Raw genomic sequence first — 24,124 nt, forward strand, 5'->3', positions numbered from 1 at the left:
AATAAAAAGACGTACATCGCACTGACCACTGTATGTGGAAAATTGTAAAAGTCAAATTTAAAACCGTTCAAATCCTGATCGCCCAACCCATACAATAATACAAATTAGTGGTAAACGTGCATTGGGCTGTGCATTAGTAGGGTTGAATGAATAGCGTCAAAAGAGAAGGGGTAATATTGGAATTGTACAGCTACCCCCAAACGGCACACAAGCACAACACGTGTACATCAAACCGATCGACCATTATTATCGGTTATTACAACAAACTGAATCTCTCCCGCTTCAAAGAGCTTACCAATTAATCATAATAATAATAATAAATGGCATTATCTTCATCATCATCAACTCTTTGTCTACACTCTGCTACTGTCGTCACTGGCTCTCAATTTTCAACCCCACAATTACTCTTCCCTTCTAGGGTTTCTTTCTCTTACTTCCCCACTAAGCTTAACAACAATTACCAAAACAACCGCAACCTCTCAAGCACTGAATATTATCATTCTTCGGCTTCTCAAAAATGGAGAGCCAGTGTTTCTTTCTTTCCTGCGTTCTTGAACAAAGGGAAAGACGCTAAGGTTCTCAAAGAAGAGCTCCTCGAGGCCATTGCCCCTCTTGATCGTGGCGCCGAGGCCACTCCTGAAGACCAGCAGAGAGTCGAACAGGTTACTATTTGCTTTACTGTGTCGTTTTCGATCAGAAAATATATGCAATGATGCTTTACTTTACAGTTTACTTACGCTATGGCTTTCATGATAATCACCTTTATCCAGTGGTGGAACTGGCGAAAATACAAACTAAAGTAGGCTGTAACATCATATCAGTAAAATTAAGGAGTCAATTGCGGGGTCCATTCCGAATAAATCATAAATAAAGCAGTTTAAAACAAAATTATGTAAATATTGGGGGGCCAAATGTAAAGACCTCCAAGACGTAGGTAATTTCAAGTTAGACCCTTATTTTTCCTCTAATTGCTTTTCAGCCTGGGGGCGGTACCTGCCTCTGCCTCTTCCTCTATCCCTGGTGAAGAAATAATTAGTTGTGGAAAGTCAGTTAAGTGTTTGATAAATTATTATCTGAAAATTGACTTTGAAAAGAGATTATATTTGTTTGGAGAACGTTGTGAAAGTATATAATGACTGAAATAAAATTCTAATATACACTATTTACATTTACAATTAAATAGTTTGTACAATAATATATTTTGGTATCAATTGCATGATTTTATTTTGTCTTATAAAATTGATGCCATGCAGCTATATATTTTTTTATTAGGGTACCTTTAGTGCCTAAGGATTGAACCAATTACCCCGTTAGTCCCTATATTTTAAAAAATTATCGAAAATATTCCCGTTTTATATTCGTTTTCAATTGAGATCTATTTAATTATTTTCCATTTTTAATTTGTTAGATGCTACATTTGTTTTTATTTTAATTTATATCAGTTAGAAATACTATTTTACCCTTGCAAACTTGGATTATGCGGCTATAAGAGTAACGATAGAAATATTTTAAGTAACAGTTAGAAATAAAGGAAATAAGTGAGTAATAGTCCAAAACTTAACAGTTAGAAATAAAGGAAATAAGTGAGTAATAGTCCAAAACTTAGGACTAAAGGAGAATTTACTGATTAATCAAATTTCAGTTTGGTAATGCTGTCATTTTTAAAATAAATATTGTCAGTCGTACTGGAAAAAAATAATAATAATCAACTACAGAGAGGAGTTCAATTAAAACAATTTATAAAATCTATAGTTTTAAAAATTATTGTATGTTCCATTTGGGGGAAAAAATTGTTGCGATTTGTAAAAGCGATTATAACTGTTTGGTGAATTTCAATATCAAACTGTTGTGACAGTAAATAAGGAGTAAAATAGACATAAAAAGATGTACTATTTGCAGTAATATTAGATAGTTTATGGAAGACTATGGAAAATTCATGAAACTAGTAAAACAGCTCATTGTCCAGCTGATAATTTGTTGTGAAAGACCGGTAATTTTGCCTAATACGACCTTGAAAATACTTAATAATATCTAAATAGAAATTTAGTTTTTTTTTTAAAAAAAAAAACACTTTTAGGCTTTAGCCATCCCAAACTGGCCCTAACTTGAATTCGTCTTTGGTCAAGATGAAAAGTAATTTGACACCGAGACTTATTGGCTTATTTTCCCTTGAGCACAGTTTGGCCGTTAATAGGAAATGAAAGGTTGCAAGTCAGTTTTAGCTCCTTTTCTTCGTTTGGTTACTGAATTAGCAGGATCTGGAGAATGAAAATCATTGTCGTTAGTGATGTTTAATTAAAATTGTCATTGGATAGTAATATGCCATTGTATCATCAGACATGGTGCAGGGAAATTTCTTGTTTTTATGCATTCTTTTCCGCTGATTCTTGATATTTATTTTTGAATAGATAGCACGGAAACTTGAAGGAGTGAATCCAACAAAGGAGCCACTCAAGTCTGACTTGCTAAATGGAAAGTGGGAGCTTATATACACAACTTCACAATCAATTTTGCAGACCCAGGTAAGCCAAACCTTTTTTTTTCATTTTGTTTACCAGTGGAAAGTATGATTTATCATCCCCCTTATATTTAGTGTAGAAGTGGCTTCATTTAGTCTTGAGGAGATAGCCTAGTTGTTTATATTTGGTCACCTTTAGGAGAGGGTAGAGAGATTCAGCAAAACGGTTCAGTTTCACTTGTGTTTGTGCTTGGGTTGTTCGTTAATACGAGGAATAGTTAGAATATCTTTCCTTTGCTTCTACAATTGAGTGACCCAAAAAGTAATGTTGTTACAGAGGCCCAGATTTTTAAGATCGGTTAGAAACTACCAAGCAATCAATGTGGACACACTGAGGGCACAAAATTTGGAATCTGGGCCTTTCTTCAACCAGGTATTCTTTTTCAAATGCATAACTGGCTTGTTGACTTCTATTTAAACTTTTTTCTTTGGTTATTTCTTCAATTGCACTATTTACTGCAGGAAGAACTAATGCTGTGTTTGAACCTGATCATTGCCTTTTAATGTTTGTTTTGATTTTAAGCCTCTACGATCTCTTTCCTCTGTCTCTAATTTTTTTGGACTTTTTAATTATCATCAGAATTGTTTGCATTTTTAACTATTTTGACAAGGTTTAGTTCTTATGGCCCAATGCAAATAAAAATTTTTGCACCAATTCTCAAAATATTGAAGATCAACTGCATATGACTTCTGATTTCCAAGCTTGAGGAAACATTATTTAATAGTCACACTGCAATGTCAGGATAGAAGCATCTACAATCCTTTAACCATTTTACTAATAGGCATGTGAATACTTCTTTGTTGCCATTATCTAATAGATTTAGGAAAGCAAGGAGTGAGAAAGTGATATATTGCATAAAATGATTTTGTATAAATCGACAGTAAATTGTCTGCTTAGGCATAAGTTTGACCTTTACATGTCTTATAGTGCCTTTGTTATCTTTTCAAATTCATTTTAACAAAAGATGATGACAAAATTTGAAATCAGGTCAGTTGCTGATCCAGCTATGCATTGGCTCCATCCCTGAGTCTTGGCTGGGAGCTATGTTTCAAGCTCCACCAGTTCCCTCTGTTAAACTAGCTTTGGACTTTTTAGTTTTTATCTTGTACAATCATCCTGTTTGCTCCCAGCCATTGTTTAGTTAAAAAAGCAAATAAAATACACTTACAAATAGTTTTTTGATTCGTAGAACCGTGCTCAATCTTCACACTGTACTTGGTTTTAGCCGAAATTATAAGTAATTGCATGTTATGTCTCTGTGACAACAATTAAAATGCATGCATCTTCTATTTGCTGTAGAGTAATGATAGACATCTCAAGTTTTAATCCCAAATTTCATCTCAAATGATGCAGCATGTGCTGTGTCATTTATAAAGTGGTTGGAAATTCTTTATGAGATGCAAGTGAATTAGTTGTATTATTTTACCACCCTATTCATGAATGGCACTTTATTTGGGATAGATTTTTGGGATTGAGATTTGTAGCTGTTGAAAGGTTGACCAAATCAAATTGATTTGGTTTTCCTTATATATTTAGGTGTATATTTGGTGTAAATATAGAGTTATTGCTTCCTAGAAATCAGTGTGTAATATTCTGCTTTAATTTTTTCTTTCCTTTCTTAGTCTCTTGTATCCCTATATAAAGACTGTGTACAGTCTCATGAATATATGAAATAGAGAATTATTCCATAAACTTTTTCTCTACCTATTTTCACATGGTATCAGAGCTAGGCTCCCTTTCTTTCTGATCTCTTCCCTACCATGTCTGACCAATCTTCTGAAACCACAGTCACCTCAAAAAGACTAGAACCAAAAATTTCCCATTCTGAATCTCATTCTGTCCAGATTACAACTATCCGGCTGAATAAAGGAAATTTTCAAAGATGGTCTCAGTCGGTTAGAATGTATATTAGGGGAAGAGGGAAGATTGGTTATCTTACCGGAGATGTTAAGGCTCCTGAAATATCTGATCCCTCTTATGGTGTTTGGGATGCCGAAAACTCCATGATTATGGCATGGTTAGTCAACTCCATGGATGAAGACATTGGTGCAAATTATATGTGCTACTCTACTGCAAAAGAACTCTGGGATAATGTGAGTCAGATGTACTCTGACTATGGAAATCAGTCCCAGATCTATGAGTTGCAGCTTGCTCTTGGAGATATCCGTCAAGGAGATTATAGTATAACAAAATACTTCAATACTCTAAAGAGATTGTGGCAAGATCTGGACTTATTCAACGACTACGAGTGGGAGAGCATGGAAGATTTTAAGCACCACAAACAAACTGTCAATAATGAGCGAATCTTCAAGTTCCTGGCTGGGCTCAATGTTGAATTTGATGAGGTAAGAGGAAGAATTATTGGGAGAAAGCCACTTCCTACTCTTGAGGATGTTTTCTCTGAAGTAAGGAGAGAAGAAAGTCGTCGAGGTGTTATGTTGGGAAAAAAGAACTCCGTTGTCTCTGTGGAAAAATCTGCCCTTGTTACAGCAGATGCTAATGCTACCCGCTCCATCACTCAACAGCAACAAAAACCTCGAGTATGGTGTGATTACTGTAATAAACCACGCCATACTCGGGAGGCTTGCTGGAAACTCCACGGAAAGCCTGCAGACTGGAAAAACAGCAAGCATAGCCGTGCGTCTGCCAATGAAGTGGAGAATCTAGAAAAAAATCTCAGCAAGGAGCAAATTGCCCATCTCATAAAGCTGCTGACTTCTAATCCTCCACCTAGTACTCCTAGTGGTTCACTAGCCCAAACAGGTAGTATTATTAATGCTCTATTTAGCCACCCAACTACTGCACCATGGATTATTGATTCGGGTGCTTCTGATCATATGACTAGCATTTCTAGTTTATTTGATTCCTATTATCCTTGCCCTGGTAACAAAAAGGTAAGAGTTGCTGATGGAAGCTTATCTTCCATAGCTGGAAAAGGATCAATAAATATCTCTGGAACCATTGAGCTTAAAAATGTGCTACATGTCCCTAAACTTTCTTGCAATCTGTTATCTGTCAGTAAATTAACCAAAGATTCTAATTGTTGTGCTGTCTTTTTTGACTCCCATTGTGAATTTCAGGATAGGGACTTGGGGACGATGATTGGCAGTGCTAGTTTGCGAGAAGTTCTTTACTATTTTGATGACTACTTATCAAGGAATAAACACGCTCAAGGTTTGAGCAGTAGTATTAGTTCAAACTCTGCTAGGGATCAAATAATGCTTTGGCACCTTAGACTAGGACACCCTAGCTTTCCTTATTTGAAATATTTGTTTCCAGATTTATTTAAAAATGTTGATTGTACTACTTTTCAGTGTGAAAGTTGTTTTTTATCTAAAAGTCATCGAGTTTCATATAAAGCACTTACTTATCGTGCCTCAAAACCTTTTTATTTAATTCATAGTGATGTTTGGGGACCCTCAAAAATCAACACTTTAACTGGAAAAAAATGGTTTGTAACATTCATAGATGATCATACTCGACTTTATTGGGTTTATTTAATGAGAGAAAAATCTGAAGTTGAGGGGTTATTCAAAGATTTTTATAACATGGTTGAAAATCAATTTCAAACAAAAATAAGTCTACTCCATACAGATAATGGTACTGAATATTTTAATAATTATCTAGAGGTGTTTTGTAAGGAAAAGGGTATAATTCACACATCCACTTGTCGTGATACTCCACAACAAAATGGAATTGCGGAACGAAAAAACCGCCATTTACTTGAAGTTAGTCGGGCTATCATGCTCTCTATGCATGTTCCTAAATATTTGTGGGGTGATGCTGTTTTAACAGCATGTTATTTGATTAATAGGATGCCTACCCGTGTTTTAAAGTATCAATCACCTTTAGAATACTTCACACTTATATATCCTTCTAGTAGGATGACCTCCAATATTCAGTTAAGAGTCTTTGGGTGCACTGTATTTGTTCATGTTCCTAACCATCTTAGATCTAAATTGGATCCTAGATCTGAAAAATGTGTTTTCTTGGGCTATGCACCTAATAAAAAAGGTTACAAATGTTTCAATCCTCAAACAAAGAAATTCCATGTCAGTATGGATGTTATATTTCTCGAAAATCAACCTTTTTTTGGCCAAAATTCTCTTCAGGGGGAGAAAGAAAATAGTGAAGATCATTTTTGGCATACTTCTACACCTATGCCTAATATGTTTTTACCTGATCTGGGCACACCAACTCAAACTCAAAAAACTGATATTTCTAATAATGAAAACCTAGGAAACCTTGAACTACAGGAACCAAGTGTTAATGTACCAGAGACAGGGGGAGAAATACTAAAAGATAAAATTCCACCACCAGAGCTTCGTGTTTATACTCGAAAGTATCATCACAGCAGTAAAGACCCTCTCATAAACTCGATACAGCCTCAATCGTTGCCTCCAAGCACTGATTCCTCAGAAAATTCAGGTAACATTTCTTCTCCTAAACATTCCAGCACTTTTTTTCCTGATCTTTACTTACCCATAGCACATAGGAAAGGAACCCGAACCTGCACTAAGCACCCCATTGCTAGATATGTTTCCTATGAAAAGTTGTCCAATAAACAAAGAGCCTTTACCACAAAAATCTCTCAAATACCAATTCCTAAAACCATAAAAGAAGCCCTAGACCACCCAGATTGGAAGTTAGCAGTTTTAGAGGATATGAATGCTCTAAAGAAGAATGGTACGTGGGAGATTGTGGATTTACCAAAAGAAAAGAAAACTGTGGGTTGTAAGTGGGTGTTTACACTTAAATGTAATGTTGATGGGTGTGTTGAGAGATATAAGGCAAGGCTTGTAGCAAAAGGGTTCACTTAAACCTATGGAATTGATTATCAAGAAACTTTTGCCCCTATTGCAAAAATAAATTCCATCCGGGTCCTTATCTCATTGGCTGTACATTCTGATTGGAATCTATACCAGTTAGATGTTAAAAATGCTTTTCTGAATGGGGAGCTAGAAGAAGTCTTTATGGATTTACCACCAGGTTTTGAGGGAAATCATGGCAGCAGTAAAGTGTGTAAACTACATAAGTCTTTGTATGGGCTCAACAGTCTCCTAGAGCATGGTTTGAACGCTTTGGTAATGTTATAAAGGGACACGGCTACTCCCAAAGTCAGGCAGATCATACAATGTTTTACAAACATTCTATTGAAGGGAAATTAGCCGTGTTAATTGTATATGTAGATGATATAATTTTGACTGGTGATGACTTAGTTGAGATTTGCAGATTAAAGAAAGTGCTTGCACGTGACTTTGAAATCAAAGACTTAGGCAACCTGAAGTATTTTTTGGGCATGGAGTTTGCTAGATCAAAAGATGGGATTGTTGTGTCTCAACGCAAGTATGTTCTTGATTTACTTGAAGAGACAGGTCTACTCGGATGTAAAGCAGCCGAGACACCCATAGATCCTAATATGAAATTACAGCCAGCTAAAATTGAAGATGTGACCAACATAGATCGGTACCAGCGCCTTGTAGGTAGATTAATCTACCTTTCACATACACGCCCGGACATAGCCTTTGCAGTGAGCTTAGTCAGCCAGTTTATGCATGCTCCAGGACCAGAACACTTTGAAACTGTATATAGAATCCTTAGATACTTAAAAGGATCTCCAGGTAAAGGTCTTTTGTTTAGAAAAAACGGGCACCTACAAGTAGAAGTCTACACTGATGCTGACTGGGCTGGTAGTGTAACCGATAGAAGATCCACTTCTGGTTACTGCACCTTTGTTGGAGGAAATTTGGTCACTTGGCGCAGCAAGAAACAAACTGTGGTAGCAAGAAGTAGTGCAGAGGCAGAATATAGAGCAGTAGCTCTAGGAATTTGTGAGGTTTTTTGGATTAAAAAAATTCTTGAAGAACTAAAGGCAAGTAATTCTCTACCTATGAAAGTATATTGTGACAACAAATCTGCCATTGCAATAGCACATAATCCAGTACTCCACGACCGAACTAAACATGTTGAAGTGGACAAACACTTCATAAAAGAAAAACTGGATAGTGGTTTGGTCTGCATGCCCTACATTCCTACAAATGAGCAGATTGCTGATATACTCACCAAGGGACTACCTAAGAAACATTTTGAGAAATTGGTTTGCAAGCTGGCCATGAAAGACATTTTTAGACCAGCTTGAGGGGGAGTGTTGAAAGGTTGACCAAATCAAATTGATTTGGTTTTCGTTATATATTTAGGTGTATATTTGGTGTAAATATAGAGTTATTGCTTCCTAGAAATCAGTGTGTAATATTCTGCTTTAATTTTTTCTTTCCTTTCTTAGTCTCTTGTATCCCTATATAAAGACTGTGTACAGTCTCATGAATATATGAAATAGAGAATTATTCCATAAACTTTTTCTCTACCTATTTTCACAGTAGCACTACTCTTTGTTGTATGATATAGCGATATTTATACTTTGTAGGTTACAGCAGATTTGACACCTCTGAATTCAAGGAAGGTGGCTGTACAATTTGACTATTTCAAAATTGGAGGTCTGGTAGGTTTTGTACTCCCATTAGTGATATTCTGCTTCTTGTTCTTTTTTGTTAAATGAGATTGTAAACACACAGTTGATCTGACCCAACATACATTCCCTCCTCTATCTTTCCTTTTCTTTGTTATTTTTAAGTAATCTGTTTCTACTCAATAGGTTCACTCCCATCATGTATTTTGTTTTATTTTATTTTCTATGCTAACCCAATTTTTCACTCTAGTCTGGATAACTGAATTGTTATACTAGTAAAAGAAAACTGGAGATAGTACTGGAGTCCTGTAGTTCTTTTAAACCAGTGTTCAGACATAAATTTAGGTGCTAGATTGTATTTTTGTATGTTATTTGTACGTAGTAATTAATTTATTCAGACCATTGAAGTGAAAGGCCATGACCCCACTACTTAGATACTAGTTGGACCCCGCTTTTATTAGATCACTGTTGAAACTAAAACTATCTGTCAACCATTACAAGCAATCAATACATAACCTTTGGGGTCATTTGAACTGTTTTTATCTTCTGTAGTATGTTTGAAACAGCACAAAAAGAATGAAATGAATCACAATAAAAATTGAAATTAATATATTTCTTCTAGAGACTGATGTGTTGCCGGTGTCAAATGGCCTAGGAAAATACTACTTTAATATTTTCCCTCTTTTCTTCTACATGTAATTGGCTTCCATAACTAAAATTTTATTAGACTATAAACAACGAACACTATAAACATTATGAACTCAATGATACCTGCTTTTTGACAGTTATTCATAGTTGGTCCAAACATTTCACTAGTTATGCTATCATGTCTGCAGATACCTGTTAAAGCTCCCAATACGGCTCGTGGTGAATTGGAAACTACATATTTGGATGAAGATTTGCGGTGAGTTGACAGGCTATGAACCATAAAGTTTACTTTAATGTTTATTTTTTCACAAATTACATTTTCTTTTATGCTTGATAGGGTACAACTTGAAGTTTCATGTCAATTCTATAACTGTGCTAAAATCTCTTGATACCCCTTGATTTCAAAATCCATTAGAAATCTTCCCTTAGATATTGATTTTTGAATATCATCGTTAACCTTTCTTGAAATTGTCAATCCCTGGTTTGACAAATTTATCAGAAACCTCCTTCTTAACTGGGAGGTTTGCTGTAATTAGGCTACCTTAAGGATGTGGATGAAATTTACATAAATATTTTTCATTATATGTTTACAAATTTTCAATTTATTCATTTTCCATGACTTCTGGAGACCACCTAATTTATATTTGAGAAGAATGGATAATTAAGTGGTGTTTTCGATTCTTTAATATAAAAGAAGATACTCTCCCACCTTACAACAAACTTAAAGAAAAAGACCAAAAAAAAAAAATATTCTGATTGTTAGTGAAATTAGATGACTGATCTCTTCTTGAAATTGAATTTGAGCTCCATGGATTGTATTCTGCATGACATTTCTTCTGACATGTTTGGTCCTATTCTATAATTTATATTCAAACAGTTGACTGGCTGCCACATATTATTTATTATTTTTGTTTTTTTCAAATTGGCTCATAATCTTTTTTTCCCCTTTTTTCCCATGGTTCCAACAATCTTCTCTGTAGTTTCCATTATTGAGACTCCTCTTGCTTACTGAAGTGAGGTGAAGTTGAAAAGATAAAGAAAGTAGAAGGAGTTGTAAGAATTTGGCCTAACTCTATAATTATGACATGGAATTGATTTTCTACATTTAAACACTAGGAATAGACAAATCCTTACATGCTGGCCCTATCATGTACTGGATTTTGAATTAGGAGATAGACAACATGGAAGCAAAATGGGGCTCAGTTATGCTGTGTCAAGTTCTATAGCCAAAAGATAGTGGATCAATTGTAGAAAATTAGTGGAACAAAAATCTTTTAAAAGCAAGAAGACCGTGTTGAATCTACAATTTAGCTTAGTGGCCAATAAGTTAACATTGGTTTATTTATGGAAGAGCAATAGCATATGGAGATAGGTAGGCTTAAGACAGGATGGTTAGATAGCTTCTAAAGTTACTGGTGGAGCTGGTGTAATTAGTGAATGGGTCATCTCAAGGTGTTTTCGGGTGCATAAGGTTTCTTAGGACTTTCAAGATCTGTTAGGAGGCTAGGTCAGCCTGTAAGAGGTATTGGCAATTCAATTTTAGTTGGCAGGTGACTTCGTGGCCTATTCAGGTTGCTTTGGCATCTTAGCCATTAAGGCGCCAAGTTAATTTCTCCTTAGGTGGTAATATTTGATTACTAATATGTTATACCCCAGAATTTTCCATTGCTGAAACCTCAAGTTTACAGTAGTGTACATAATATATCATAAGTTGGGGGATAAGAATGAAAACTTGGGGTCTCTGCAACAAAAATTTTGAAAGCTTGAAAGTTTTCAATGAAAGTCAGCACTAGATTATTTTCTCCCACTTAACTCTTCGTTGGAAAATTCCAAATTTTCGAAGTTTTTTTGTTGTTGATCCTCTAAGTTTTCGTTCATATTCCTCAACTTATGATATAATATGTGCATTACTGAAATCTTAAGGTTCCAGCAATAGAAAACTTAGGGTGTAACATAAACTAGATATGTTCAACTGGGAGAAGTGTTGTATCAATCAACGTTGTATACACACACACACACACCTTGAAAGAATTTTCTGTGAAGAAAGAGTGTTTATATATTTCAATGACTTCGGTGTAGATTATTGCACTGGAATGCATTATTCTTGTCCAATTGAGGCACATATTAAGTGAAGCTTGTATCGTGGTTCTTTTATTAGTTCCTTTTCCAGATAAGCTTAAGAACACGTGGAAAATTCTAATTCAATGTGGAGAAAATATCTTCTGAGTGTTTGTTAGCTGTCATTTGCATTTTTTGGGCACAAAAGGAAATTGCTTTACATTATTCTTATTTAGTTGAGATGACCCATATGGTAGTATATGTAAATTCACAGATTAGAATGAATAATTTCTGTGTTTTATTGATGAGAATTACTCCTCTTTAAATAGATTACAGGAGAATAAATCAAATCCCACAAAATCAGAGCTATAACAGCTAGAAATCTAATTCTAAGGAAACAAATCAGTAAACCTATTTAAGGAAATAAATCTTGCCAAATAACATAGATCCTAATATATACAATTCTAATTATGTATAATTCTGATTTCATCCACACTCCCCCTCAAGCTTGGCTATAGATGTTGATGAGACCAAGCTTGCCTTCAAGAAAGTTATGAGTCTGTTCTGAGAGTCCTTTTGTGAGGATATCAGCCAGTTGGTGAGATGTAGGCACATATTCAAGCTTGATAATGTTTCCATCAAGCTTTTCTTTAATAAAATGTCGATCAACCTCCACGTGTTTAGTCCTATCATGATGAACAGGATTGTGAGCTATACTAATTGCTGACTTATTATCACAATAGAGCAGCATAGGTTCTTCAAATCCAATCTTTAATTCCTTCAGCACCCTTCTTATCCAGATAAGCTCACACACTCCATGTGCCATAGCTCTAAACTCGGCTTCTGCACTACTTCTAGCAACCACTGACTGTTTTTTGCTACGCCAAGTCACCAGATTTCCCCATAGCAGCGTGCAATAACCAGATGTTGATTTACGATCATTAATTGATCCAGCCCAATCAGCATCTGTGAATGCTTTCACCTTTCGATCATTAGTCTTTGCAAAAAACAAGCCTTTTCCGGGTGTTTGCTTCAAGTATCTCAGGATTCTATATACTGCATTCAAATGACCTTGACATGGTGCGTGCATATGTTGACTTACTAAACTCACTGCAAAGGCAATATCCGGTCGTGTATGTGAGAGATAGATAAGCTTTCCAACTAGGCGTTGATACTGTCCTTTATCGACCAGCCCTCTTTCAAGCATTTTTCCTTTGTTGCCAAGTTCAACTGGAGTCTTACTCGGCTTGCATCCCAGCATGCCAGTTTCTTCCAACAAATCTAAAGTATATTTTCTTTGAGAGACAGAGATCCCCTTCTTACTCCTTGCAACTTCCATTCCAAGAAAGTATCTTAACGCTCCAAGGTCTTTAACTTCAAATTCCTTTGCCATCATTTGCTTGACTCTTTCCACTTCTTTGTTATCATTTCCAGTGACAATGATATCATCAACATACACTATAAGAATAGTAATTTTTTCATTTTCAGCATGCTTAACAAACAACGTGTGATCAGCTTGTCCCTGGACATAGCCAAATTCCTTGATAACTTTGGAGAATCTGTCGAACCAAGCCCGTGGAGACTGCTTCAGACCATAGAGGGACTTGTTGAGTTTACAAACAGTGTGACTCCCTAGGTTTTCTTCAAATCCTGGAGGTTGACACATAAAAACTTCCTCTGCAAGCTCACCATTTAGAAAGGCATTTTTTATATCAAGTTGATGTAGAGGCCAATCAGAGTTTACAGCCAAAGATAGAAGAATTCTGATAGTGTTGAGTTTGGCAACAGGAGCAAAGGTCTCAGTGTAGTCAATCCCGTACGTTTGAGTAAAGCCCTTGGCCACTAGACGCGCTTTGTGTCTTTCAATTGAACCATCAGCCTTATACTTGACAGTGAATACCCATTTACAACCCACTGTATTTTTTTCTTGTGGCAACTCTACCAGGCTCCATGTATTGTTCTGTCTAAGGGCGTGCATTTCTTCAAGAACAGCAGCTTTCCACTCGGGAATAGATAGGGCCTCTTCAATGGATCTAGGAATCAAAACACTAGACAAACTCGAGGTGAAAGCATGGAGTGAAGGAGACAGATTTGAGTAAGATATGAATTTAGAAATGGGGTGATGAGTGCAAGATCTAACACCTTTTCTTAATGCTATTGGCATATCTAGATCAGGAATAGGACTGAATTTACCTGACTCGTTTGGTGAATGAGACTCTACCATCGGTTCATCCTCGTGACTGTGAGTAGGATTCATGATTTCTTTATTTGCTTGAGACTTTTTCTTTCTAGAGTAGACTTGCAATTCTGGTTGTTTAGATATTGAAAGTGTTGAATCTCCTCTTGTTTCCAATACTGGTGAAATTGGATCAATTACAGGAGGACTGATTTTAGTTGACTCAGGAATAGAGACGGCTGTATCCAACTTAACATCAAGTAAGGGCAGGTCATGGATATCCCAAGAACAGCAAGCTTCATCCCATTTCTCCCCCTGAAGCGAAGTTGGAGAAAAATATGGTGTATTTTCAAAGAATGTGACATCACAAGAAATATATGTTTTTTTAGTTTTTGGACAGTAACACCTATATCCTTTTTGGGTTGGAGAATAACCAATGAAAACAGTTTTGATGGCTCGAGGGTCAAGTTTACTTCTATTATGGTCATGAATATGGACAAATGTTGTGCAACCAAAAATTCTTAATGGAAGTGTATTAGACTTAGAGACATGTGGGTAGGTTTTTGAAAGAACAGATAAAGGGGTTTCAAAATTGATAGGACGACTTGGCATACGATTTATGAGGTAGGTAGCAGTGAGGATAGCATCCCCCCACAAGTACTTTGGGATATGCATGGTAAACATGAGTGCCCGAGCTACCTCTAACAAATGACGATTTTTTCTTTCCGATACTCCATTTTGTTGTGGAGTATCAACACAAGAGCTTTGATGTTGAATTCCATTTTCTAACAAATAATCACCAAGAATGGAATTGAAATATTCTTTTCCATTGTCAGTTCTTAGAACACGAATTTGGCTTTGAAATTGAGTTTGAATCATTTTGTGAAAAACTTTGAATATGTGACTGGCTTCAGATTTGTTATGTAGGAGATAAACCCATGTAACCCGTGTGTGATCGTCTATAAATGTAAGAAACCATATTTTCCCATGGCAAGTTGTAATTTTTGAAGGTCCCCATATGTCACTGTGGATCAAAGAGAATGGAGTGGAAGGAATGTAAACCTTTGGAGAAAAGGACATGCGAGTATGTTTAGCTAATTGGCAAATTTCACACTCAAAAGAAACAGTATTTTTATTAGCAAACAAAGACGGAAATAGACGTTTTAGATATAAAAAACTAGGATGGCCAAACCTATGATGCCATAACATTATTTCATTAGTACTAGAAATAGATGTAGAAGCAACACCAAACAAAAAAATTTGTTGACTCTTTGGGTGATCATCATTAAAGTAATAAAGACCATCATGAATCCTAGCACTGCCAATCGTCTTCCCCGATGATAGGTCCTGAAATTGACAAGAAGAAGACAAGAAATTAGCAACGCAATGATTGTCACGTGTGATTTTGCTAACAGAGATTAGGTTGCATTTTAGGGCAGGGACATGGAAGACAGATTTGAGGATTAAATTTGGAGATAGTTTTATGTCACCAATTCCAACTACTAGTGTAAAAGATCCATTAGCAATTTTAACCGTGATATGTTTAGAACAAGGGACATAAGAGTGAAAACAATTAGAGCTACCTGTCATATGATCAGAGGCCCCGGAATCAATTATCCAAGGGTCTGTAGATTGAATCATTGATTGGGAATTTAGGACAGAGTAGAGTTTACCAGATTTGGCAACAGAACATGATCCACTGGTGGAGTTTGCATAGTTGGGTGGATGGGTCTGAGAGGCATTGACAGAAGATAAATTGAGAAGTTTGCATAGTTGGTCAATTTGTTCCTTGCTGAACGGAATAGATGCACCAGAGTGGTCTTGATTGGATTGGGTATGGTGTGCACGTCCGTCATTTTTTTTTCGAGGCTGCCAATTTGCTGGTTTCCCATGAATCTCCCAACACTTGTCCCGAGTATGTCCAGGTCGATTACAATGATCACACCATGGTCGCTTGTTCGAACGATGATCAGGATGCTGCTGTCCATTTGAGTGAGTTTTAGTAGTCATTAAGGCTGATACTTCTGGTGCGGATGGAGGTACAGATTTGTCATCCGAGAGCATCACCTTTCGCCTAGCTTCCTCACGTCGTACTTCTGCGAAGGCTTCGTCAGTAGAAGGGAAAGGCTTTTGAGCCATCACTCGGCCCCGTACCTCATCTAGATTTCTATTAAGACCAGCAAGGAAATCAAATACTCTTTCTTTTTCAAGGTTATGCTTTTGCTTGACACTGCACTCAGCACAAAATGAGTCATCTTCAAAAAACAGATCTAATTCTTGCCAAAGATCTTGGAGGTCAGAAAAATATTGGGTGACAGAGTTGGAACCCTGTTTCATCTCCTTCAATTTTGAACGAATCTCAAAAATCTGAGAAGCATTCCCAAGATCAGAGTACATCCGTCGAGCTGCATCCCACACATCTTTGGCTGTCTTGAACCAGAGATAACGACGACTAATTTGTGGTTCCATTGAATTGATGAGCCATGCAAGAACAATAGAATTTTCAGACAGCCATGTCTTGTACAATGGGTCAGTTGTCTTGGGAGCAGGGAGTTCACCAGTGATGTAGCCCAGTTTACCACGCCCACAAATCACAATCTTGACTGACTGTGCCCATTGTAGGTAGTTTCTACCATTTAATTTGTGGGCTGTAATATGAAGAGATGCATCGCTTCCGGAAAGAGAAGCAATTGGGATGGAACTAGGCTCAGCCATAGATTGGCTAGATGTTGAAGATCCGGTATTGTCACCAGATGAGATGTCGACTTCTTTTCCAGCCATAAGAGACAATTAGTCCTTAGGCTCTGATACCATGTAAATTCACAGATTAGAATGAATAATTTCTGTGTTTTATTGATGAGAATTACTCCTCTTTAAATAGATTACAGGAGAATAAATCAAATCCCACAAAATCAGAGCTATAACAGCTAGAAATCTAATTCTAAGGAAACAAATCAGTAAACCTATTTAAGGAAATAAATCTTGCCAAATAACATAGATCCTAATATATACAATTCTAATTATGTATAATTCTGATTTCATCCACAGTATAAGGCAAATTTTTATGGTTTAATAATCTTAGGGCGGTGCTAGTGATAATTAGTTTACTTAGTAAAACCTCTTGGGACTGGGAAGAGGATTTATTTCTTCTAGAAATGAAAGATTATTATTTATTAGTATTTTTAAGAAGCATTAGAACTAGTTGATGTTATATTGTTCTAAGAATATCAAGCATCCTGACAGAAATGGTTCATGGCCAGCTACCATTCACTTTGTTACACACTTGCACCATCTTTTTTTGAATATTTAATTTTTATGGTATGGTTAAAATATAATTATTTTTATACTAAATTATAATGATAATTAACAACAATATGATAAAAAAGGAATTAATTAATTTAAAAATTATTATTATTATTGATGAAAAATACAAAAATAATGATGAAATTTAATAGCTATTTTTTTAAAGAAAATTTTTACAAATGAATGTAAATTTCTTCATTTTCTTTATGCATTATTTACTCTTTTTTTTCATTCTCTTTCTAATTATTAACTTTTGTCGCTAAAAATACACATTTTAAAACGAAATTTAAATTTTGTTACAGAAGATCTAAAATTTTGGTGTCTTCAAACGAATATTTTGAGCTAGGGGTGGGCAAACGGTTCGGTTTTTACTAAACCGAACCGAAAAACCAATCGGTTCGGTTTGATTTAATTGAAAATATAAAAACCAATTTGTAAAATTCGTTCATTTCAATTTGCAAATCCCTAACACAGCAACTCATCACCGATATCTCTCTCACCTCTCTCCCACGCCTCTCTCCCTCGCCTCTCTGCCTCGCGTTTCTCCCTCTCCACATGGCACCGAACTTCAGCTTAGCCCCTCTCGGTTTCTTCCTCGTGTGCGTGTCTCTCCCTTGCGTCAGCTCAGCCCCTCTCTTCCTGCGTGCACGGCCTCCTAGCATAGCCCCTCAGCAACTGCACCGCCCTTCCCTTCAAGGACGGTGACACCATCGTTTGCCCCTCACACGCGGTCATCTTTGGTGCTGCAGTCTGTTTATTCATATATAGTTTATTAATATTATGTGTGTAGAGTATACTTGAAACTTGGTAGTTAATGGAAGTGTAAATTGCAAAGTTCAGTTCAAATTATATGCAAAGTATAAAATCTAATAATATTAAGGTAAAACTGTAAAATCAAAAAAATGAAAATTTTGAACCGAATCGAAATATTTTGGTTCGGTTCTTAAATTCGGTTCGAGTTTGGTTCTTAAATTCAGTTCGAGTTTGGTTCATCATCTTGAGAACCGATTGGTTTCGGTTTGGTTCGGTTCGGGACTTGAACCGAACTGAATTGACTATTGCCCACCCCTATTTTCAACGACAAGTTTATAATTTTGTTGCTAAAACTACTCATCTAGCAACAAAATTTAATTTTTATCGTAAAAAGTCTAAAATTTTGACATTATTTTAAATCATTAAACGCATATTTTCAACAAATAACTTATAGTTTTGTTGCTAAAAATACACGTTTAGCGACAGAATAGGTCTACAATTTTGCTACAAATAACTTATATTTGAATGAATATTTTTGGCGACGGATTTATAATTAATGATGGAAATGAGGCAGGTCGGGCTTAGGCTTGACTATAACTCAAAGAAAGAGCTTGAGTCTGAAGAAAGCTCAGTCGTTTGAATTTTGAGTTGGGCTTGATCTGACCTGAATGAGGTCAAGTCCAAGCATGACTATAATTTTTTAAAAAAATTTATTTTGATATTTAAATAAATTAATTTAATTATATTATTTGCCTAAAACAATGATTTATATAATAGGTATGGCAAATGCCCATTCAACAAAGGTATTACCCATATGTCGTTATGCACATATTATTTCGCCATGTCATTGTCAATATGGTGAACGCTTCACCATTTCTACAATTTCCAATCTCAATTTTTCTTTTTTCTATTTACTTTTTCTACTGAAACAATTATTATCATTTCGAAGCTATGCATTGCACCAATAATTTAAGTTTTAACCAACCATGAATTTGAAAACCAGAAAAACATCATCAATCTAAGCCGCAAGCAATCCTCTGACCAACCATCACTCTTCTTTGCCACTCTTATTTAGCCTTTATTTTCCTAGAGTTGACTCCTTCATCGTTTCTCCTCAACCTTACATATCAAGTTGGTTGGCAGTGGCATAGCATGAAGCGGTGACGAAAGTCTCTTGCGCGCGGCTGGTTGGTTGGCCGTGGCGCGGCAAGAAGCAGTGATGGAAGCCTCTCTCGTGCGCAATTGGTTGGTTGGCCTCTCTCATGTGCGGTTGGTTAGGTGGTGATGGCACAATGCCATGGCAGTGTTGCGTGACGCCATTAGTTCATGCCGCCAGTTGTTGCATTCAGTGAAGGTTGGTGAATGGTGACTGTGTTGCCAAGTTGGTGTTTGCGGCTTGGAGAAGGGGCTTCTCTTAGTTTTCTTTCAAAGCTAATAATTTATTAGGGTTTTTTTTTAGAGTATAAGAAGTGTCACGTGTGTGAATGTGTGATGTGCATGTCACTATCTTTTTTTTTAGTGTTAGAGTCAAGTTGGGTCAGGTTAGGTAGGGTCCAAACCCTGACCTGAATTTAATTCGGCCGTAATTTTTTAAGCTCGAGAGCGGTCCATGACCTTTAAGTTGGGGTTAAAGCCAAAATATTTCAGGCCAGATCAATCGGGCCAAAAATTGGGTCGTATTGTTTGCCACCCCTACGTGTATATATATATAGCGACGAATGGTTTCATCGCTAGAGAGAGACCAATGGCGACATAAGTTATTGACAAAAATATTACTTCTAGATAGTTGGTCGCTAATGGCGTGAATTCTGGTAATGGCAAAACCATTTCAATCATAGTGTCTTAAAAAACCAATGGCTTTTCCTCAATTGGAACAGGCTGCACAATATCAATCGCATCATTAGTTGCAACATAAACCTCGTCCATTAGCATCTCAAACGTGTCTTCTTTCTCAAGAATAAGTGAACTCATTGGTACATTCTTTGGGCACTATTGTAGGGACTTGCAATTTCTCGAGTGAATCTATGATTTCATCAAGTCTTTTAATTATAACATCGAAGTCTTTGGTATTGCGAGTCAGATTGTGTGGCTAAATAAACTACATGTTGTAAAGTGTAGATATTGTATATAAGCATTTTATTTTTAATAGGAAAACTTAGCCCTTTCAAAAATCTTGTAACTGTATGCACTTTAGGGTCGTAATAATATTTATGTCCCATAGAATTGTTTAAGCTTAGAAATGTAATCAGAAATTGATCTTGTACCTTGTTGCACCAAGCAATAATTAAGAGGAATAAAATAAGAGGGATAAAATTGAATTTCAAAATGTGCTTCATATGATTCTATGATCAAATTTTGCATTTCCTTTGGTCAAGTCTAAACTTTGTAACTATTCCCACCAAATTGAACCACTTATTCCTTGTTTAGGAGCAACATAGGACACTTGATTTTCTTCAAGAATCCATCCATCTATAAACCATTGCTCAATTGTGTCCAACTAGTCAAGAAATTTCTTAGGATGCCAGTATGTAGAAAGGAGCGACACATCATAAATGGGACAGTACTTAATTTTCTCAAAATGGCAAAAATGTAAATATCCTTAACTCTTGAGTTTGGGGATTATTGACGGTTGGTGGTCAAAATTGGAGCGGTGAGGTCCAAATTTGGTAGATATAGTGGTGAGGAAGTCAATAGTGGCAGCAGCAGAAAATTGGCTTCCATTGGTGGCAGCTTGTAGTGTTTTGGTGTGGTGGTTTTGGTTGATACCGACAAAATTTTAAACTAAACTTTTATTATTATCTAATAAAAGCTCACCACTCTAGAGGATTACAATAGGATACAGTACGATTCACCACCCAATGATATCCTACAAGAGATACAGGGCTTCTCAACTCGCCACTCGAAGGAATCCACCCAAGAGATACGTAGTTTAAAGAAGGAACTCTAAAAAGAGAACTCTTCGAGGCTATATTATCAAAATCACTCACTCTTTTCTAAAAGTTATAACCTAATACATTTATAGGTAACTTGGAACATCCCTCCAAGCATAAGATAAGATTTCTATTATTTAGAATTCAAATCAAACCTGAATTAAAAGTCTTAGCTGTCATGAGGTGGAAGATAACAAAACAAAACTCAATTTGACTACTAGGTCGGTTTGATCAACAAATGTGAGCAATCAACACTCATTTAATCATATCTTGATGTAGAAAACTCCAAATGGAACACCATAAAATTTATTAAACTTCTGACTCAAAGAGCTTTCTAGAGATATGAAACTTGTTAGATAGAACTTGATGCATTGATGCGAGTAAATTTAGAACTTGCGGCTTTGTGTAGAATTTTTTACGGTTGTGACCTTTGCTGACTAAATCTTAAATTTTTTTAAGAAGAGATGTCCAAATTTGATTTCGTAAAATTCCTTAGAAACTAGACAAAGTTATATTTTCAACCATATATTATACATAATTTAACTATTTCCATAACAGTACAGTTAATTTGAACAATTGGGCTATTAATTTTGACTTTTGCTTCCCACTTTGACTAACCCATTCCAAATGTTCACAATGATCTTCATTGTTAACCTTCAAACATGATTAGTCTTTAATCACTCCTGTGTCAATCTCCCCTGGTTGAGAAAGACTCGTCCTTGAGTCTAAATCTTCATTTTCTTCAATATATGGGGATAAATCACAAATGTTGAAGATTTCCGAAACACCATAATTTTTAGGCAAATCAATTTTGTAGGCATTCTGGCCAATTTTTTTCAACACTTTAAATGGACTATCAGCTCTTGGTTTGAGTTTAGAAAGTTTACTTTGTGGGAACCTTTCTTTTCTGAAATGAATCCACACCAAATCTCCTTCTTGAAATTCAACATGTCTTCGGTCCTTGTTGCCACTCTTTTGATATTTCTCATTTTGCTTCATGATCTTCGTTTTAACTTCTCCATGCATCTTCTTGATGTTCTTTACTCGTACTTCAACGTCTCCAGTAAATTGATGAGTAGTTTGAAAAGGAACTAGATCTAAAGGGCTTAAAGGATTTTTACTATCTCAAAAGGACTACAACCAATTGTTTGACTTGTGCCGCAATTGTAGACAAATCCAAAATGACTGTATTGTTCTAGAAATAACTAAATTATTTATAATGTATGGTTGAAAAGATAATTTTGTCTAGTTTCTAAAGAATTTTACAGAATCAAATTTGGACTTCTCTTTTAAAGAAATTCAAGATTTAGTCAGTAAAGGTCACAGTTGTCAGAAATTTTGCACAAGGCCGCAAGTTCTGAATTTACTGGCATCAAAGTATCAAATTCTATCTAACAGACTTCATATCTCTGGAAAGCTCTTTGAGTCAGGAGTTTAATAAATTTTACGGTGTTCGATTTGAAGTTTTCTACATCAAGATATGATTAAATGAGTGTTGACTGCTCACATTTGCTTATCAAACTGACCTAGTAGTCAAATTGAGTTTTGTTTTATCCTCTTTCACCTCATGACAGCTAAGACTTTTAGTTCAGGTTTGATTTGAATTCTAGATAATAGAAATTTTATCTTAAGCTTGGAGGGATGTTCTAAGTTACCTATATAAATGTATTAAGTTGTAACTTTTAAAAGAGGGTGAGTGATTTTGATAACATAGCCTAGAAGAGTTCTCTTTTTAGAGTTCCTTCTTTAAACTCTGTATCTATTGGGCGGATTCCTTCAAGAATATAAAAGTTTAGTTTAAAATTTTGTCGATATCATTGGTGGCTAATATTTGGACTTGATAGTGGCTGAGTTGGATGGGTGCCTTGAGGGGAGTTTGATGACAAGGTCGTTCGACGGTAAAGGTGGTTGAATTTGGTGATCGAGCAAGCGGTGGCTTGCGGGTTTGGATTGCTTCGCCTGATGGTTTCATGAGGGTATTAACGGATGGTGACAGTTGGTGTTCGTGGTAAGGGATGGTGAGTTTGGTGGTGCTGTTGATTGATGATGGTGGCAGCTAGGGCTTTTCTTTTCTTTTTTTTTTCCCTCTCAGTGGTGGAAAATGATGGAGGAAGGGTGAGGTAACCAGAAAAGTTGTGGGATTGGCACATAACTTCTTTGATATCAATTGACCGAATAGGATAGTAGAAGCAGAATAACTATAAAATTATACTCACTCAACAAAAAGATGAGAATACATGGGTCTAAGCTTGATATGGGGTTTGTGAAATTAGATATCGTTTGAGGAATGGCCCAAGGCAGATTAAAACATCGCACGGTAAAATTAGATAATACTAAAATCCAAATAACTCTATAAGAGAGATTTTGAGATAATCTTGAAGGGAATTAACAAAGGGGGATAATTTTTATTAATCAAAATATTTGTATGAAAATAATGATAAGACCTCCTCGAAGTTTACTTAAATGGGAAATTTAATCACAATTAAACTAGAAATAAAAGACTATAGTCACTATACACATACCTAATATTTTGCTAATTAAAATAGAAAATAACAAAAAGACTAAAATAATAAAAGTCTAAAATCCTGTAAAAATCTTCCAACGTCAACTGTGCTTGTTGATGTTCTTCCATAGCACAAACTCTTGTCTCAGTTAGCTCCTGAGCAAAACTTTGTGGCAACACACTCTCCTTAAAACTACTCTTTTACATAATTTCAGCCGTAAGGAACTCTTTTACAATTTGTTATGTTGAATTAATCCTTTTGGGGGTACTTAGAAGGCTTGATTTTGTTAGTCTTTACAAAACAAATCTATTTCATTTTATAATCGTTAAATTGTGCTTTGAATGAACTTGCTCACACCATAAATGACAATTTCTTGATTGATAGAATCCGGAAATAACGATACTGTGATTCTCTTTATTTTGACAGGATCTCAAGAGGTGATAAAGGCAACTTATTCATCTTGAAAATGGTTGATCCATCTTACACAGTGCCTACTTGATGTATCAATTTAGAAGCTGTATTTTAATGAATGGCAATTAAACTTTCTTGACTATTAGAATGCTTCCAAAAGTCTCTGTTGAAATAAATTTGAAATTTCTTATATACTTTCTTGTATTATAAGTTTCTTTGAGTGGCCTACATTCTACAAGGTCCTCCTGTACAGAAGGTATAGAAAGCTTCTTTCAACCATTGAATTGCATGAAAATAAATGGTTGAAATTTTGTTGTGTTACCCTGCCTAAATAGGGATTAGGCCATTTGAAAGTG

The 24,124-nt window shown here is 35.8% G+C and overlaps 1 protein-coding gene across 3 annotated transcripts; it reads left to right on the forward strand.

Moving 5' to 3' along the window:
- The first annotated feature begins 265 nt into the window (after window positions 1–265).
- On the forward strand, window positions 266–24,124 carry LOC18041402 (probable plastid-lipid-associated protein 4, chloroplastic). 3 transcript variants are annotated; one of them, XR_002905360.1, is made up of 6 exons: window positions 266–662; window positions 2,409–2,522; window positions 2,796–2,891; window positions 8,944–9,013; window positions 9,822–9,889; window positions 23,784–23,800. XR_002905360.1 is itself a non-coding variant. In XM_006431847.2 (6 exons), exons 1-6 carry the CDS (start codon window positions 321–323, stop codon window positions 23,854–23,856), a joined length of 768 nt encoding a protein of 255 aa, XP_006431910.2. In that variant the 5' UTR covers window positions 266–320; the 3' UTR covers window positions 23,857–24,124. The 3 variants fall into 3 exon arrangements, 2 of the variants coding, with proteins under 2 accessions (XP_006431910.2, XP_024039904.1); XM_006431847.2 differs by having other exon boundaries at window positions 8,944–9,018; window positions 23,784–24,124; XM_024184136.1 differs by lacking the exon at window positions 2,796–2,891 and having other exon boundaries at window positions 8,944–9,018; window positions 23,784–24,124.

The sequence above is a fragment of the Citrus clementina genome, unplaced genomic scaffold (genome assembly GCF_000493195.1).
Source record: "Citrus clementina cultivar Clemenules unplaced genomic scaffold, Citrus_clementina_v1.0 scaffold_5, whole genome shotgun sequence".
NCBI lineage: Eukaryota > Viridiplantae > Streptophyta > Magnoliopsida > Sapindales > Rutaceae > Citrus > Citrus x clementina.

Coding starts and splice junctions, on each gene's coding strand:
- LOC18041402 (XM_006431847.2), top strand. CDS start 321: ATGGCATTATCTTCATCATCATCAACTCTTTGTCTACACTCTGCTACT. Junction 2,523..2,795: donor AATCAATTTTGCAGACCCAG/GTAAGCCAAACC, acceptor ATGTTGTTACAG/AGGCCCAGATTTTTAAGATC. Junction 9,890..23,783: donor TATTTGGATGAAGATTTGCG/GTGAGTTGACAG, acceptor TTATTTTGACAG/GATCTCAAGAGGTGATAAAG.